Source organism: Chanos chanos, chromosome 4 (genome assembly GCF_902362185.1).
Source record: "Chanos chanos chromosome 4, fChaCha1.1, whole genome shotgun sequence".
In the NCBI taxonomy this organism is placed as follows: domain Eukaryota; kingdom Metazoa; phylum Chordata; class Actinopteri; order Gonorynchiformes; family Chanidae; genus Chanos; species Chanos chanos.
This window is the reverse complement of record NC_044498.1, coordinates 40,043,536-40,061,581: the sequence shown is the minus strand read 5'-3', so window position 1 is coordinate 40,061,581 and position 18,046 is coordinate 40,043,536. Positions and strand designations below refer to the sequence as shown.

The 18,046-nt window shown below is 39.3% G+C and overlaps 1 protein-coding gene across 1 annotated transcript in view; it reads right to left on the bottom strand.

Moving 5' to 3' along the window:
• Positions 1–10,534: 10,534 nt before the first annotated feature.
• gfra1a (gdnf family receptor alpha 1a) overlaps positions 10,535–18,046 on the bottom strand; it is a 53,998-nt gene continuing 46,486 nt past the window's right edge. The window contains exons 8-10 of the mRNA XM_030772320.1: positions 13,974–14,173; positions 11,718–11,762; positions 10,535–10,693 (exon numbers count right to left, since the gene is read on the bottom strand). Of these exons, the coding sequence (XP_030628180.1) occupies positions 10,535–10,693; positions 11,718–11,762; positions 13,974–14,173 (404 nt within the window). The remainder of the gene's footprint in view (positions 10,694–11,717; positions 11,763–13,973; positions 14,174–18,046) is intronic.

Below are 18,046 nucleotides of genomic sequence, written 5' to 3'. Positions count from 1 at the left end.
CTGGGCATATTTCAGTATGATTTCTTCATCAGCATTTGCTTTTTAATATATTTATCTATTTATGTATTTACTTTAATCAAAGACATTTTTCACAGGGAACTAAAAGGCAATCCCAGCTGTATAGAGTGCCATTTACCTTAGTGGCATTTGATTTTGGATTCCCAAATAAATTAATTTTAGATATCAGGATTAACAAAATCAAAGATCTGTTTCTGTTTCCAGTGGTCTTGGGGGGGGGGGGGGGGGGGGGGGGGGGGCTAGATTACACTCTTCCATATCGATTGTAATCTAGTCAAAGCCTTTTTTTCTGTTTGCTAAAGGGTGTGTAACAGAAGCATCTTCTATAATTGGTCTTTCAGACAAAGTGCCAGGGCTATTTTTGTTTGGTCAGCAGTCAAATGTCACACCTTGATACACTTGAAATTAAAAATGTAAACAGCAACAGCAAAAAACAAAACAAAAACGAAACAAAACATGGTCTGCCAAAATATCATATGAGAAAAATTCAGTCGATGATTTAATCTCAGCATAAAGGTTACGGTGGGTGTAAATATGAAAAGGGTGAATGTCCACTTGAAGACTGAAAGGGAATGTAAATGGACATCAGTAGTATATGTTTACTCAATGGACAGAGATTTACTGCTCTGCTACAGAATGTCCCATTTAACATAAACTTGATCATTTATCATTTATTTTGGCATAGGCATCCATATAAGAAATAGTTGTATATTAGAAAGACTTGACATGAAATTTGGATGATATCTGGAAGATTACTATACACTTAATATATATGTACATCACATATATCTATCTCTTTATCTATGTGTTTTTGTGTCTAGATGAAGCAGTTTGTACAGATGAAATCATTAAACCTGGCAGTGGGGTTCAGAAATTGTTTAAAGGGAGAAAAACAAAATAATTTGTAAGCCCATAACCTTTTACACTTAAACCAATGTAGCTAATTAATAATGTAATGTTTTGTTCCAAAGCATCTTTGTTTTGCTTTTATTTCCATTTTATGTATGTTCTGTATATATTGTAATGACCCTGTGTTCTCTTATGGTCTGTGTGTCTGACTCAGGCCACAGTTTTGGGAAAGCACTGATTGTGTGCAGATTTAGATGTCATTACTAAGTTCATGAAATATGTTTCTGAATAATATCTTGTGGAGACCTCAGTCTGCAGATGAATAAAAACAAAACAAAGCTTAGAAAAACAAATCTGATATAAGGCCTTTCATTTGGGTCTGACAATGCTTTGGAAAGAAAACATTTTTTCTTTTTTCCTTTTTTTTTTGTTCTTTAAAGCATTCCTGAGCCCTGCTGTGTAGTTACCCATTAAATGCCAATTTCCACCTGTAAAGAATTGTGTGCACTGTCTGTGCGTGTAAGAGTATGTTTTTGTTTCTCTTGTGTATTTACATGTTTCACACCAGGTGTTTTATCACCAAGACACATTGCTGCCTACCAGACAGATCTGTTTCTCAAATGGGATAGTTTAGTGATCCCCAATCAATGTTTTAGCATCACTGGTAAAAATGTGGTTATGGCTTTTTCTCTTTTCTCCCCTGCCTTGGACACAACTGACCCAAACTATCAACTAACCACAGCAGCCCATCTCTACCAACTTAACCAATCTAATCTGTAACATCAGTGCAAGACCTCAGTGAGATATAACTCCTACTCTTTGGCAATATGTGGTTGTCAGTTTACTGTTCACTGCAAGGTCATGAAAGGTACTAATTCAATCAAACTGTTATTGTACCACTGTGGCAACAGTGAAATGTTTGTCATTTGAGTATTGCATGAAAAAAAAAGCAGTCCCTTTTTCCCATCACACCCAACATTCTGACAGAGGGGAAAATCAGTGTTGACTTTTCTGTTTTACAGTGGTCATTTGCTTTGGAAGTGGATTTTTTTTTTCTGGTGGAATGGAATAGTGTCAGAGTCTGTCTCTTAGGGTTAAGTCTGGGTCAAGGCCTGCTTATCTGTCTTTTCAAAAGGTTTAAAGTGTTATCATGCTGTAATCGTGAGTGTATTTTCAATCCTAACCCATAACATACAAAACAGTCAGATCTAATTTATCCAGAGAGATACATAACATGTCACATTTTTTTTTTTCTTAACCAAACTTCAGTTAAAAATTTGAAACAGGTTAACATGATTCTGTAAATAAACAATGGTTAAAATAAACCTTTTTAATGCCCCTGAAACTTGTGTACATTTTATCAAGGGTAAATGACATCAGAGTGACTTGAAAACCTGTACTGAACATATTTCAGTATTTCAACATTTCAACATTTTTCTCAGATTTTCTTAGAATGACATAAGATTACTGTAAGATCTAGGAATACTGGAAGAAACTCATGCTTGGGCCTAGATTTATGACTTGAACTAATTAATGATTTGTATTATTCATCACACTTGCTTTTTAAAAGTGAAAAATTAGAGTGCCGTTTTTCTATTGTAATACTGAATGATAAAATCCATTTCCCATCATAGCACAATCTATGCATCACAGGAATCCATGGTTTCCTCACAAAGGTTCCACGGCCAAGGCTATCTGTCCTGTTTTATGGTCTTTACAGTGTGCTGTAAACCGCCGCGCAGTGACGTTAATTATGTCTATGTCAACACTGTTAAACCAGGCATTATTGCCTTTGAAGACATCAGATGGTATAAACTCAGTTTGTCTACAAATCATCTTGGAGATCAACTTCACAAAGCGATAATCTTACATTTCTCTCCCATGTGTTTTTTTTTTCTTAAACTTTTCCTTAACCTTTACATAAACAGCAATGACAACTTGATTGTCACACATCTCCATAAATGGATATGTATTCTTAAAAGCAGTGCAAATACAAAACACTGGCCTTTTTGGCTTGTTGAAACAAATCAAAACAAAACAAAAATAAAAAAAAAAGTCAAAAACTAAAGGGAAAACGATATTTCAGTTGAAACCGGAGTAAATGAGTATTGCAGAGGAATCTTTCAGTCTTGAAAGTATGTGAGGAATTCTTTTTTTCTTTCTTTCTTTCTTGTCTCCGTCGTTTTTGTCGAGGATTTTGCAATTTGTTTGCCTATTTTTGACCATAACAAGATAAACCGCGTCTTCCAAGGACATCTGGATTAGCTGCACAAACAAGCTACATCCCACCACTAGCTGAATTAAATCTATTTGTGTGTTGGCTACACAATAGACGTGCAGCTTTCAAATGAACAAATTTTCCCCTGCTATGACAAATGATTGTGGCCACAGGTGTTCAAACAAAATGTTTTTTTTTTTTTTTTTCGCCAAGAAGCGCGTTCGGGTGAGTATATATGATTTTGACTGACTTGGTCTGTTAGTCTGATTATTGCTAGCAGCTGTTAAAATGTTCCAGAGAAAAGAGATGTTGTTAAATCATTTTTCACTCGTGATGAAAAACGGCTGGAGTTTTTAATCAGCCTCACCTTCACGTGTTTATATAAAACTGTTTGTCATTCTTTTCTCTGGCATGATCAAAGTCAACATGCAGGTGCACTATGTGGACATCCAGAACTGTGGATGTGACCATGTGATACCTGAATGCAGTATCAATATGATCAGACTTTGACTTGAAAAAACACCCCCCCCCCCCCAAATCCCCCTTTGATGTCTACAGTAGCCCTCCCACCCCACCCCACCCCACCCCCATCCTCACCCCCGGTTACTCATTAAGCTTAAGTGTGAAAAGAAATGTTGAATCAGACAGCGTTATACTAACTCTCCCACCAGTGTTCCCTATTCAGATGATTTCTGGGTTAATAGGTTGAGAGCAGTGGGAGAGAATGCATGATCAGAAAAAGACATCATTTCCTCTCAACGTCAGTAATGACACAGTCTTTTGTATACACTTGTATGATTCAGTGCTGTGTGGGTTCATGTGTATATGAGTGTATGTGTGTGTGTGTGTGTGTGTGTGTGTGTGTGTGTGTTTGTGTGTGTGACTTTGTATTGTCTGTGGATGATGGAGTCTTTGACTGTTGACATGGCATTTACTGCTATTTCCACTTTAGATATCATATGACTCTCTAACCAGCAAACCTGCCATCTTATTGTGTTTAATTGTCTAGGGTCAGGCCTCTGGTCACATGACAAGTGCTTCATCCTCAATGCATGCCGGACTCCATTGTGTACCATATCTGTGGTGCTTGTCCTCTGATCTGATACTGAATGATAAACAGGGGGTGGTCCAGTTTCAAAGGCCTGTTGTTTCAGAGGTCATTTCAACCCTCTGCATGAAAAGAATGGTTTTGTTGTTAGCCTCTGAGCTGCTAGCAAACGCTAAATGCTGTTTGTTCTCTTCTGACTGCAGAAAAGAGCTAAGCTTTAAAACAGTTGAAATGTGATGTTATTTTAATCTCCATCTTCCTTTGGTCTGTCTCTTTCTTACACAAACCCTCTGGTTTTCCTGCACCTCCTCTCTCTCTCCCTCCCTCACTATCTCTCTCCTTGCTTTCTCTCTTTCTCCCTCACTCTCTTCCCATCAAATTTTAAGAGACTTTATTGGCATGACTGTACTACAGTATTGTCAATGCAACAGCCATATGATAAAGAGTAAACACTATTGTTCTCTTTCTCTCTCTTCCCTCTCTCTCTCTCTCTCTCTCTCTGATACAACAAATAGCCTAATCAGAAAAGGCTTTTTTCTGTATTGTTAACAGCATTGTGGAAGACTGGGACACAGCAGGGTGTGTGTGTGTATGTGCGTGTGTGTGTGTGTGTGTGTTTGAGCTCTGTCTTAGTTTTGTCAGTTCAGGGAATTTGCACTGATTGTAAATTAGTCATTTTCTGTTAATTCTCTTCGGTTATTTTGCTGAGTCATTTTAACTGAAATTGAATTGACCTCACCGTTTGCCTGTTGTGCCTGACTCATATAGCGATCAGAAGACTGTTCCGTCTGCATATTCCCCCGCTCACATTCTCATTTAATAGTGTAATCTGACTCCGCCGACCCCACAGGATCTCCCCCAGACATTAGACTCAAATCCATATCCAAATCCTAATTAAGTCCAATATTCAATTGTTCTATGTAGACTGGCTTCTGGGTACTGGTCTATGGAAATATTTTACGGTGACTGTGGTAGGTTTATGGGAGTTTTGACCTCTTGGTGTGGCAGGTTATTACATGTTTATTTAATTGCTTTAGAAGCTTGTGGTCTTTAGAGACCTTAGAGCGAGAATGAAGGCTTAACTAAAGAAACTACCCCCAAATACAAAGAGAACATGCAGAAACAGATATATCCCGCTATCATAGTCTCTCTCTCTCTCTCTCTTTCTCTCTCTCTATGTACTGTCACATAAAAGCAAACAGACTTTCTCAAAAGAGTGAGTTTTCAATTATTAACCCAGAGCCTACATTCTGTTACAAACACACACACACACACACACACACACATTCACACACCTGCCTGGGGACACTGCTCAGAATTGCATGGGATAGGAGCTTATTTCAGGAATGACTGTAGTGGTGTGTGTGTGTGTCTGTGTGTCTGTATGTGTGTGTGTCCATATTTCCCGGTGTGCAAGTGTGTGTGCAGAGAGTTAGTTGGCCTCAGGATCTCCATAAAACACCTGACACTAAGTGTAGATACCCCATTGACCTGTTTCCTTGTAATATTTGCTGTCCTTACTTGGTACACTTATAAACATCATCATCATCATCATATGTATTTCTTATAACTTCAGCCTGTTACAGCGAACAATCGTAAAGCCCATGTGTTTTGAAAAGGTTCTTCTGTTGAAAAGGTTCAACATTTTTTTGTGTTTTGATTGTTTGCACTAAGACTTTTCACGACAGTGATGCCTTCCTTACAGCCAGGTGTCTGGTCGTCAGATATATAATAACTATATTTCTGTAGCTTTGAGATATACGTTATATCTCTATGAGTATTTCTATATAATTGATATGTTTTGGTAATTTATCTGCTGAAATTCTTGTTCACCCTGTAACACTTCTGGGCTGTCCATCACCACTGGGGTCAGTTCCTCATTCTACATTTATTAATCTGTTCACTGTTTTCACTTTTTTACTCTCCAGAGAAAAATGAAATGTAGGTTGGCATTTGTTATCAGGAATTCAATTCCCCACGCTTATGAAAACTAATGTTCAATATCTTTTTTGAACAGTTTCTTTCTGGCCAGAGGGTTTTCATTTCAAGATTGTGCATTGAAATTATTTGGCATAATGCCTTTATTCACTCCTTAAATGTACCTAATACTAAGTTCTTTCAAATTCTTTTAAAATCACTGTTTCCATGACAGGAAGTTACACAGAAAATGCATCAGTGGGTCAGACTATTCTTCACAAATGGCAGACTCTGCCCTTATAGAGAAAGGACAGAGTCAATGTCCTGTAGATTATAATGGCCGATGAAGGGCTAAATATAACTTTCATATTCTGACTGAATGAGTGAGAAAAACAGATGTGGAAGTTTTGCAGTAAGTCTGTAGGACTAACTGCAGACTTACGTACTTAATTGCCAAAGATGGTTACTAAAACAGAAGTGAGCTATTTACACATAGAAACCATATTTTTCTCATTAATCTTTTGAAGGAAAGAAGTTTTACTGGTTACATCTGCAACACCAATCTGTGACTTCATCCTTTGGCCCCACCACCTTCTTCATTATCAGGTTTTAAGTGTTGTTCATCCTCGTTAAGATATGTGAATTAAAGAGTCCCTAAATGAATAAATTAAAAGTTAGTCCAAGCACAGTGTATGCTGTGGTTTCAAAGAAACATCTGCACTCATGCAGACATCATGTAGTCATCTAAAAATAGTCCAGTCATTTTCTAGTAATCTGAGATCTGTCTAACTAAGGACTGAGTGATTTGTGCAACTGAAGGTTCAGGAGTTTTGCAGTTAAAAAGAGTCCACTGGCCTCTTTACCCCTTTTTTGTTAAGTCTCAATTGTTATTATTATAATTATAATAAAGATTATTATTATTAGTAGTAGTAGTAGTAATAGTATTAAACTGACTGCAGTCTTAATCAGGTGACTTCATAAACTCAGAAAGACCTGGGGAGAAAACTCAGCTTGAGGACAAACTGTCCTGTAGTTTTCTCCCGGTTGTTTACAAGGTACTGATGAATTGATACTGATCTGAACCAACAGGCATTTCAGCACTGCATAAACGCAGTCTATAGCCAAAGCAAACAGTGAGTGACACCTCGATCTACTGCTCTGAAACGAGATGTCTGTCACTTTAACACAGAGGCATGAAGATGATATGAGCACAAACAGCTCATGCTAAACTCAGTGAACATCACTTTGGAATCACGGCCAGTCGTCTGGAACACATATGGGTTACGGTTAGTCTGTTTTACGGTTAGTCTGTTCTGCATAGCTCGGCATTCTGCCGATCCCACAGGCTTAAAATGCAGGTGATGAAAAACGTATGTTGTCAAACAATAGGGAAATTATTGTTGATCTCAGCACACCATTTTGTTTGATACCTCAAACTCAATTTCACAGACAAATGACTCCCAAATAGATGGATGATTTATTTTACCATTTTCGCTTCAAATTTACACGTAACACCTCATCTTTGTTCAGACAACCATGTGTCTATTCAAAGTCTAAAGGCCGGTTTCCCAGGCAAAGATTAAGACTAGTTCTTTGCCCTGCGTTTTCAATGAAGAATCTCCATTCAGACTGTAATACAATTCAAACACCTTCCGCTTTCTACCAAACTTCATATATAAACAAATTACGCCTTTTTTTTTTTTTTTTTGGCTGTTTTGTTTTGTTTTAGCATGTGACAGCCGAATGGACATACGTGGATTACTGCTGCTTGCGGGGTATTTTAAGTGTTGATATAGTAGAACCTAAATAATGTAGATGTACGCATACAGGTGCAAGATTCATATGACTGCCTTTTTCATGGTTGCATCTTTCTTTTACTAAGGTATAATACCTGAATACTTTTGCCAAGACAAAACTATACTTTAGTCTGATAAAAAATGGCCTTAAATCACTTAAGGTAGAACTTACTCCATCTTCCCATCTGTCTGTTGATTAATCAGAAACAAACAGCATTCACTGAAAGAATAAAACAGCACAAGAAATTCTGAGATGATTCAACATTTTTAATTATTAGTTTTCTGTAGAATATTTTGTACATTTTTCACAAGCTAAGAAGAAATGTGTTGGATAGCAGAGGAAATCCTTCAATTCCACTAAATATAAATCTCCTATTTAAACAACCTGTGGGATGTGGATGTGTAGAAACATCTTCCATTTACACAGTGTGGGATACACACCCCCCCTCCCCCCCAACCCACCCTCACCTACTTGAGCATACGCAGGTGCTCCAGAGCTGATCCCTTTGCCAAACACCTATTCATTAGAATGCATCCAGCTGCCCAATCTCTAGCAGGTAATACAGACATTGGATTACCTTTATTGCATTGTCATTGTCACCCATGCAGTGTGTTCAACTCTTGCTCTTAATGATGCTGTAGAACATGTTAGTTTGGGGGACAATACAATAAATAAAGCCACAGTACAAAAATAATAGGGCTTTTTTTTTTTCTTGAACATAAAAGAATTCCATATTTAGGTAATAAATGAATCTATGATGCAGTGCTTCAGGATACTGTAGGACACAGTCACTATATCTGTGTTCTAGCATTTTCTGTAAGCATACTCAATGAGGAATCCAGAGGAAAAAATATATATGCAATATTATCCAAAAAAGTCATATCATCTTATGTTATAAGCCATTGGAATATAAGACCAATGTTAGAAATAGCAGTATTTCTCTCTATAATCATTGCAGGAGTATTAACCAAAAAATGGTTGTTTTATAAGTATATACGAGTATATCTTTAAAATTTTAATGCCCTGGAGATAACATGAAGTACAATGCATTTCTAATTTTTTTTTTCTTCAAAAAGCCACACAAACCAAAAGCAGCATGACATATATGTTTTAAACATGTGCTATGGCCATGCGTTGTGTAAGTGTGTTGTGAGCATGTTCTTGGTACACTTCCAAACAGAAATCCTTCAGAATATCTTCAGCCTGTTCAACCTATTAACCAATTCTGTTTGGTGATAAGAATCATAATGCAGGTTTGATGGTCTCTCAGTAACTCTCGTGAAGGACATATAATACAAAAAGCTACGATATACATATATAAGAGTTATATGTCATATTTCACTCTGACTCAACTGAACGACTTAGTGGAGTAACACCCCTTTTGCCCTAATATGGTCAGAGGCAAACATGTTGAGAAGGCTATGTGGACTCGCACACAGTTAATGTGGTTGTGGACTGGACTGGATTGGTGTGATAAATACAGTGAGAATAATTATGCCATGTCTGATTCAGGCAGATGTTGTACTATCTGCTGCCTTCAGCTCTAGCCAACAGATTCACACTGATCTACAGATAGTCATGATATCAACATCTCAGTGGCTTAAAGTGCCGACATGCACCCTAACTCTGATCTGGGAATGGCAGCCTTCTCATATCAAATTTTAAAGACATGTCTGTAAGTACCAAGTGCTTACAGAATCAGCCAAAATTTACTCTGCAACCTCAGCAACCTCAAATTCTGGAATAAAAACCCAGCAACCTCACTCTGAAACAAACAAACAAACAAACAAACAAACAACTCCACGATTTTCATGTTCCCAGACTCTGTAAAGATATCTTACAGATGTCCCCCGACTATCTCTGATATAAAAACCAGTTCTGGTTTGAATCTGAGCTCTGAACTCTCTTTCCATTTGCTGTTTGTATTTTGTCTCTGTGTTTTAGATATGTTTGGAGGGCTCTGTGGGGACAACCCAGTTGATGACAGGTTTAGCGGTACTGAACAATTAGTCAACACTTTTAAGTGGTAAATTGAAATATGATCAAAAGACAGGAGGTGTCTGGAAAATGGAGGTGGAGGTCATTGACTGAAACTGGTCTTCATCAACCCTCCCTCAGCCTCCTCTTCCTCACCTGACTAATCACTGAAGAACTGATGGTGCACATCATATCATTGAGCACACATATACCACAAATACGAGTTATCAAACATAGAATTTTGCTGCCTTCTTCCTTTTGTATTCTCCTGTACATCTATCATCTAAGTGCTCTTTAACTCCAAAACAGCAATATAAACCTGTCCACTGACAATTCCCCTCAACTGCTGCATTTTGGAATGTAAACATGTCCAGAATTCACTCAAAACCTCTTTATGTTTCTGCTCCCATTACAAAATCAAGAGGGAACGAACAGAGAGAAACTCAAATACACTGAAATCACATTTCTTTTTTTTTTTTTTTCCATGTTTTTTTTTACTTGTTTTTTGTTTGTTTTTTTTTTTTTTCTGTTTTTCGGCACACAGCGTCAATGAAAACTCCCCAAAACCAGAACTGTACGAAAACCAAGACACAGAGAGACTGAGAGGAAAGAGAGGAGAGAAGGAGCTGAGTACAACAGATAGACCAAGAACAGAGATTCTTTTCTTTTTACAAATTTTGGGACTGTCCATATTTTGACTAGCCAGGTGGCTACAACACCATTGCGGGGGAGGGGAGAGGCAGAAGAATGCTCTGCACACAGACGGCCAGTAGGAGCAGTAGAGAGCCAAGGCCTGCCGCAGGTGACTGCCGTCCAGACGAGTTCCTGGAGATGGCATTTGAAGTACCAGGATCATCAATTTGAGGATCCTGTGAAAGAGAATTTGTGGTAATAATAATAACAATAATAATGAGCAAAAACAAAACAATACGTAATAAATCAGGTTTTTTGTTTGTTACGCATTATTGGACAAAACATGACCCCCCCCCCCCCCCCCCCCCCCCCCCCCCCACCAAAAAAAAAAAGAAAGAAAAAGAAATCAGAAATTCTTGGCAAATTTTTGAAAGAGCTATACAATATTTATTGTATTTTTGTCACTATGATTCAAACAGTAAGTGACATATCAGAGATTCAGTAAAGAGTGTAACCAGAACGTATTTTCTGCGGCTGATTCTGGACGTACCGACAGGCAGGTGAGAAAATTTTGCAGAACTTTAACTCATAAACTTAAACTATTATACACAGGATAGGCCTCCCTCTAACGTCCTTTAAATCCTTCAAAGTTCATTTTTACCGCAAAGATGTAAGCGAGAGTAATAAGCTGTGATTGGGAATAAAAATGCCATCTATTTCTCTGTGATATACGCAATGTGGGCGGCTTTGGTGATGAAAAAGCCCTTTAAAGCTGTAATGAAATGGTAGGGCTGAAAACCGCTCTGTGCTTTTAAGGCTGTTTGGATGGGACTCTGTAACACTAAATGTCACATCATGGAATTATGCTGCTTTTATTATGTACAGTGACATTTACTGAACTTTAAAAGGGAAAAGATAAGCAATGCTCACATTTCAGCTTGCCAGACTACAAAGACCATGAGCAACTGGGGCAGGAAATGGCCTCTGGAGTCGGGTCAAAGTTCGACAGGCACTTTCCATGGGGTCAGGGAAGAGGGAGAAAATTATATCCCTGATCATTTAATTTCTATTGTAGGCAATCCAATCACTCGGGATAAGTCAGATCCACTATCTCTTGAGTACAATTTAGAAGGCTTTCAACCATTGTCGGTTTTAATGAGGAACTATAAAAAAAAAAAACGAAAAGAACCCTGGCATGGGGCTTTAATGTAATAACTGACGAAAGTACAGAGATAATGAGTTAAACCATATCACACTTACCACACATAATACACCTATTGTGTTATTGGACTTCAGTTGTTGAGCCTGAGGAGGAAGAGAAAGAGACAGAGACAGAGAGAGAGAGAGAGAGAGAGAGAGAGGAGAGGGGGTTAAAATCAAGTCTCAGGGCATTCATAGAACTGCGTGCCTATTTGCACACAGACCTGTGATACAGTATGTGTTTTCTTTAAATATAAAATAGAATTCACCAAATCCTTCTCCTTGGTCTACAGGACTCGTTTGAATTGTGTTCGTTTGTATTTAGGATCAACATTAGCATTAGCAAGTTGCATTAGTATAGGTTGAGTTGTGTTAAAGTTGTGTTAGGGTAGTGTCATGTGAGTTATGTCATGACAGTGTTGTGTGAATTGTGTTGGTGCCAGGCTATAGTTAGAATAGGGGGAGAAATGCTACCTTTTTGATACACCAGCACTGAAGGAACATGTTAATGTAATTTCCGAACAAAAAAATAATTAGATGGCCAAATGACTTGAGTACACCTCCCTCTTATCCGTAGTTCTACCCCACAGATTCTCTTAGTTTTGTCTTTATTTGTTTACCTGAGGCAGACGGTGTCATGACTAAGGGTCTGTGTTTAAAAACAGGCTTTTCAAGTCTCATCACCAGCTCTGCTACAGCATCTTTATCAACAGACCTGCAGAAATTTCCAGAAATTACAGTTCTCCTCAAAACAATTTGCTTTGGTTACTTCACTTGGTTTGTGCAGCACTGTCCTGAATAAGTAGATGATGGAGCATAACCCTGATCCTGTGTGTGTGTGTGTGTGTGTATTTCTGACAGTAATAATGAATGCTGTAATATCTTGTTCTATGATGCTCGGCACACAGACTGAATACCTTATGGTCAGTCTGGAGTACTATAAACTGGCCTCACCATCATACTGCAAAAAAATCCTCCAAACTCCAATATTCATGAAACATTTTCCTCTCACAGACCTCCACCGAACATTAATAAAATAAAATAAAATAACAAAACCTGATATGGGACATTATTCATATGTGTGTATAACATACATTTTTAATTTTCCATCTAACATAACGCAAGAGGGGTGTAATGATTTCTGTTCAGAATAGCTCAGGTCCTGGAGGGGGCAGCTCTCTATCTGTGAAACTGTGGCACATAACAGCTTTTTTTTTTTTAACTCTACTCATGACGAGGCCCTGGGCAGTAAGGTTAGGTCTGGAGCAAATGTCTTGCTTTATATTGCAGCTCTTCAAGAGAAGGACCAGTCAAATACATCCATTGCACAATATGTTCACTGAACTCCAGATGTCAGCCTGTGCTGTCGCCTCCATTGACTCATTTTAGTGTTTTTCTTTTTTTCCTTTTCATCCGTTATATCTTAATTATAGATTTTATAGCGGTGTTTATCAGCAGTGCTGAGTGGTTGTGTTTAGAGGTGAGTGTCCCACCCTAATGCATTTGGAGAAAGAACAAACAGAGATGTACTCTTCCTGCCTGGTACTGCTTGAGTGACTGGAGCTTAGTTGATAGAGTGGAGAATTTGCTGTGCTAAACAACATGGACTCCAAGCAGCCAGTTTTATTCCCTGCGTGCGGGAAAAGTCTTCCCCTCTTCCTTCCTGTGTGTGTGTACATGTGTGTCCGTGTGCGCACTTCTGTCAGTTCGTGCATAAACTTGTGTGTTCCCGTTTGCGTTTACACACTGTGCGAAACCACAGGTGTGTGTCTCTCTCATGCCTATGGCTCTAACTCCGACTAGAGAGGCTCCGAATGAGGCTAATGCCCCTACAACAAGCTTTCTCTAATCCTGAATCCTGCTGCTTTTCATATCAAACAAACACTCTGGTCTCACAAAAAAAAACCCTAAACCAACAGGAAAAACAGTTTCTTATTACAGAGTGTGAGAAAAACCAGTAGGACTTCAGACCTCCAGGAAAGGACTGGGGGAGCCCTGCTTTAAATCTCTGTGTTTGGATCAGTGTTACGCTGTTCCTAGCAGTTCACATTAGTCATTTAGAGAAGGGACAGGGCAGGTTTGTAAGTAAACTGAAAATAGTACATATTTTTATATATGCACAGGGTGCGTTTGTGTGTGTACGCGCGTGTGTGTGCGTGTGTGTGTGTGTGTGTATGTGCGTGCGCACGCACGCACACATTCATGTTGGGAGGTTAAGGATGTTGGGCATGTGTAGGTATGTGGATCCGGGTGGCATAGCATGCATGTTTGTGCATCTGCGTATGTCTTTGTGTGTCTGTCTGTGAAAGTTCTCACCTGCAGACTGCCGCAGAACTGGTAGAGGGAATTGTCAGCACTGTTGAGGTGGTTGTTGTGTGTGCCTGGATCCAGGGCATTAGGAGAGCGATCTCTGCTTCTCAGAGAGGGGGTGGTGGTTGAGGTGGTGGTCTGGACTGGAGACAGTGGCTGCCACACACTTCTGTCAGTTCCGTTTCCAAATGCATGGATGGCGTTACCTAAAACACAACACAGAATACAGGTCACAGGTATCAGGCCATAACACAGATCCTGAATTAAATCCACTCTCAGAGAGTTTATATTGACCCACAGTGGTTGAGTGAATTCAGCGCTTTCAAATTTGCTGTGTGGGACATTTTTCTTATACCAATTACCAGACAAACTCACTGGAATTTAAATGAACTGAAAAGGGAAGAAATGGATGGATGGATGGGTGGATGGATGGATGTTGTGGAGTAGAGAAGAAAGAGAATGCAATCAGAAAGGAGAAAAATAATAGACATGTGACCAAACAGTTGATGACATGTCACATTGTAAGGTTAATGTGACATAGTGAAGAAAATGTAATGTGTAGCTTCTGAACAAAAGTACTCAGATTGACAAAGCAATCTGATTTGAGGGGTTTACGATCAGTCTATAATTGCAAGGTGAGAAGAAAAACCAGCAGGCCTCCGGACCTTACGAACTGGGTTTAAGGAAGGTTGGTGTATCTGATTATTATTCTCTGAAGTGGGTCAGAAGGGAACACAATCCAATGTTTTATTAATGTTGAGGAAAAGAGATATTTCCGAGGCATGGGTGTACAATAGCGAGTTACCTTGGGAATGGGGAACTTTACTGACAGTAAGCTATTTGTGCTGTATATTACACACATGAAGACTATGAAAAAAAACAACTGAGTGATGTCATTTGAGACTCTAGAGAAGTAATTAAATCCACTTTTGCCCTGGGTCACTCTATGTATTTGAAATATGAACTCTTTAAGAAAGTCTCTCTCTCTCTTCTTCTTCTTCTTCTTCTTCTTCTTCTTCTTCTCTCTCTCTCTCTCTCTCTCTTTCTCTATCTCCCTGTCTCTCAGACTCTGTCTTTTGATCTGGCCAGCTCGATCAGGATCATTCCAACCCTTGTGAGAAGTGCGCTGAATGACTACATTAAAATTAATATTTCGTTGCCTCCTCCTGCAAACAAGTTACTGTGGACCCAGAGCAAACCTCCATAACATCAGCCTTGTTAATGTACAAGGCCAGCCTCACTTTCTAAAACAAAGGTAATACACACACACACACACACACACACATACACACACACACACACAGAGGTATGTATAAATACATATGTATTTGGAGACAAACTCAGTCTCTTTTGAGATATTTAAGAACAGTGTTTATGTCTGTTTTACAGACCATGGTTATTTCCTGTTTGCTCTCCGGCAATGAAGCCCTGTTATTTCTTGGTTCTATCACCCAGTCTGTCATTGATTGGGTGAGGAGTGCATAGACTGCTTTTCTCAGGTTGAAATCTGCTCTTAATTAGGAGGCAGGGGTGAAAACCAGGAGCCTTCCAACTGCTGACTAGCCCTACTGCAGAATAATGGCTAAATTAGAGGGAGAATTTGATTTGCACATTAAAAAGATTGGAGATACAAGAACAAGCAGTCCTGGAGAGAGTTCAGATTTAGTGCCTCAGAACCAAGACCTTACTTTGACCGTCTAACCATATTCAAATTTTCAACACATTATGATCATCACTTTATCAAGGATAATTTGGTCTTTCATTGAGTGAATGCATTTTTCACAGTATTTGAAAAAAACAAAAATAGATAATCAACTTGCAGTCAACTCTCTCAGACACATGACAAGAACAAGAAAGTGATGAATCACGTTACAGCAACGACAGGGGTAAAACAAATAAAGACTTACATCGTGGTCTCTGATTGGCTGAACACTACACCCACATACTTCACAGGTAAAAATCAGCCTCTAATTATCAGGTCAGGGGGAGAGAGAAAAAAAAAAAGTGCAGTTCTGGTTCTCCAAGATATGAGGAACTAATTCATATCGACTGAGCGTGTAAATATATGGGAGTCTGAATCAAAAATTGCTACAGAGGAATGTTGTGTTTGTCCTTCACAGACAGGAAAAACAGACTGAGATAATGTTTGTATATTGAGAATATCACCATGTGTGTAAATATCCAAAGTCCAGTGCTTTAATCGCTTCCCTTCGCAGGAAACACGACCTGTATGACAAACTTTCGCTCACGCTAAGGACTGGTGAGTAAATATTAAAACACTCCGATATTTATCATAGCTGAAACATTAAAGAGATTAGCGATGAGGTAATGTTTTATCAACCACCAATCAAACAGGAGGAAAAGGTACAGACTAGGTTAATGATTAGCATTGCTGTTTGGTTCAGCGGTTCCCCTTAGACATGACGAGGAAACATAACACGCAACAGCGTGTTTGTGATTCCACTCTGTTCTGAAGTATTATTCTCGCTCTCTCTTCCCTCTCTGTCTGTCTTTTTTCTTTCTCTCCCTCTCACTCTCTCTCTCTCTCTCTCTCTCTCCCTCTCTCACTCTCTCTCTGTTTCTCTCTTGCTCTCTGTTTTTATAGTTCCTCTCTAATATAAATGAGCAGTAGCTGAATTAAGCTTTTGTTCCTGTTTTGGTCACAAAATGAAGCAGCCCATTAAGAGGGTTTGGCTTTAGCAATCAATAAAATTACATACAGACAGAAAATGTGACAGACTTTTTGTGTTTTTCAGTGATCCAGTGATAGGACATCAGCACCCTATTCCGAACGAATATATGCAAAGACACTGTCAGTGGTTTACAGACTGGAGACTGTGTTCCTTTTTACTGATACACTCATACATGGATAAAAACAAATACTTCAAAACTCAAAACTTTTGGTGATTAGTTGAAGCGCTTTTCAGCTGCTTGTCAGTGAGCTCCAAAGACAAGGGAATCAGCTATCCTCGGCTCTGAGTTTGCACCTGATTTTAGGGGGCCTGAGACAGAACAAAGACTGCCTAGGTGTTGAACTCTTGCTGTGTGTTCAAAACCCTTAGCGGTCATTCTAAGCTCTAACACACACAAACCACACTGACTTATTCGAACTGTGGTCTGAAGGAGGACATCCTGTTCCAAGGGCAGTGTGTGTGTGTGTGTGTGTGTGTGTGTGTGTGTGTTCTGGCCCTGCAGCCCAGAATAAGACAGGAGGACCTTTGAGAGGCCCTGTCACGGACTCACAAGCACACACAAACACACGCGCACACACACACATGCGCGCACATACACACACACACACACACACACACACACACTCACGCACACCCACAAACACGCTGTCTGCAGAGATAGAAACACAAACCCCCAGACCTGTCAACGCCAGTTAGAACAGAGCCAAGCTAATGAGAGAGAGACAGAGCATGAAAAGAAAGGGAGAGAGCAGTTCTAATGAGAATAGAGTGGGCAGAGGAGGGAGAGGAAGGGAAAGGAAGAGAACACTTGTGAAAGAGAGAGAGAGAGAGAGAGAGAGAGAGAGAGAGAGAAGAAAACATAAGACAGCATGGGATAGAGCAGTGCTGTCAGTCTTTAGTCGAAGTCTCCACCTCCTCAGGATCCCAGGAGGAGCAAGCAGGAATTGAGGGAACAAAACAGTGTGAGACAGGTGTATTTCAACCCAGTGTAACCTCCTATCAGCTCCATCAGTGGTCACCACTGAACCAACAGAGCTAAGCGGTATAAATCACATGGTTTCAGCTGGATCTCCACACACAGAACGACACATACACTGTACACATAATTATACCTGCTGAACCTATGGCTCCTACCAACCTCCTTCAGCTGACTGGAGAGAGAGTGTTTTCAGTCACCTGTTACAGCTGAAGGTACAGTTTTCCACTAACACTCTGTAAATGCTTTCATGTGTGTATTTCCTTAAGCATCATGCTAAAACACAGAAACAAAGATGTAGAAACAACAGCAGCGCACTGCAATGTTGCACGGAGTCATGAATAAACCGTTCAAATGATGACTCAAATTTTTGAATAGATTTATAGCTGGAGGAGAGAGAGTGTCTAATA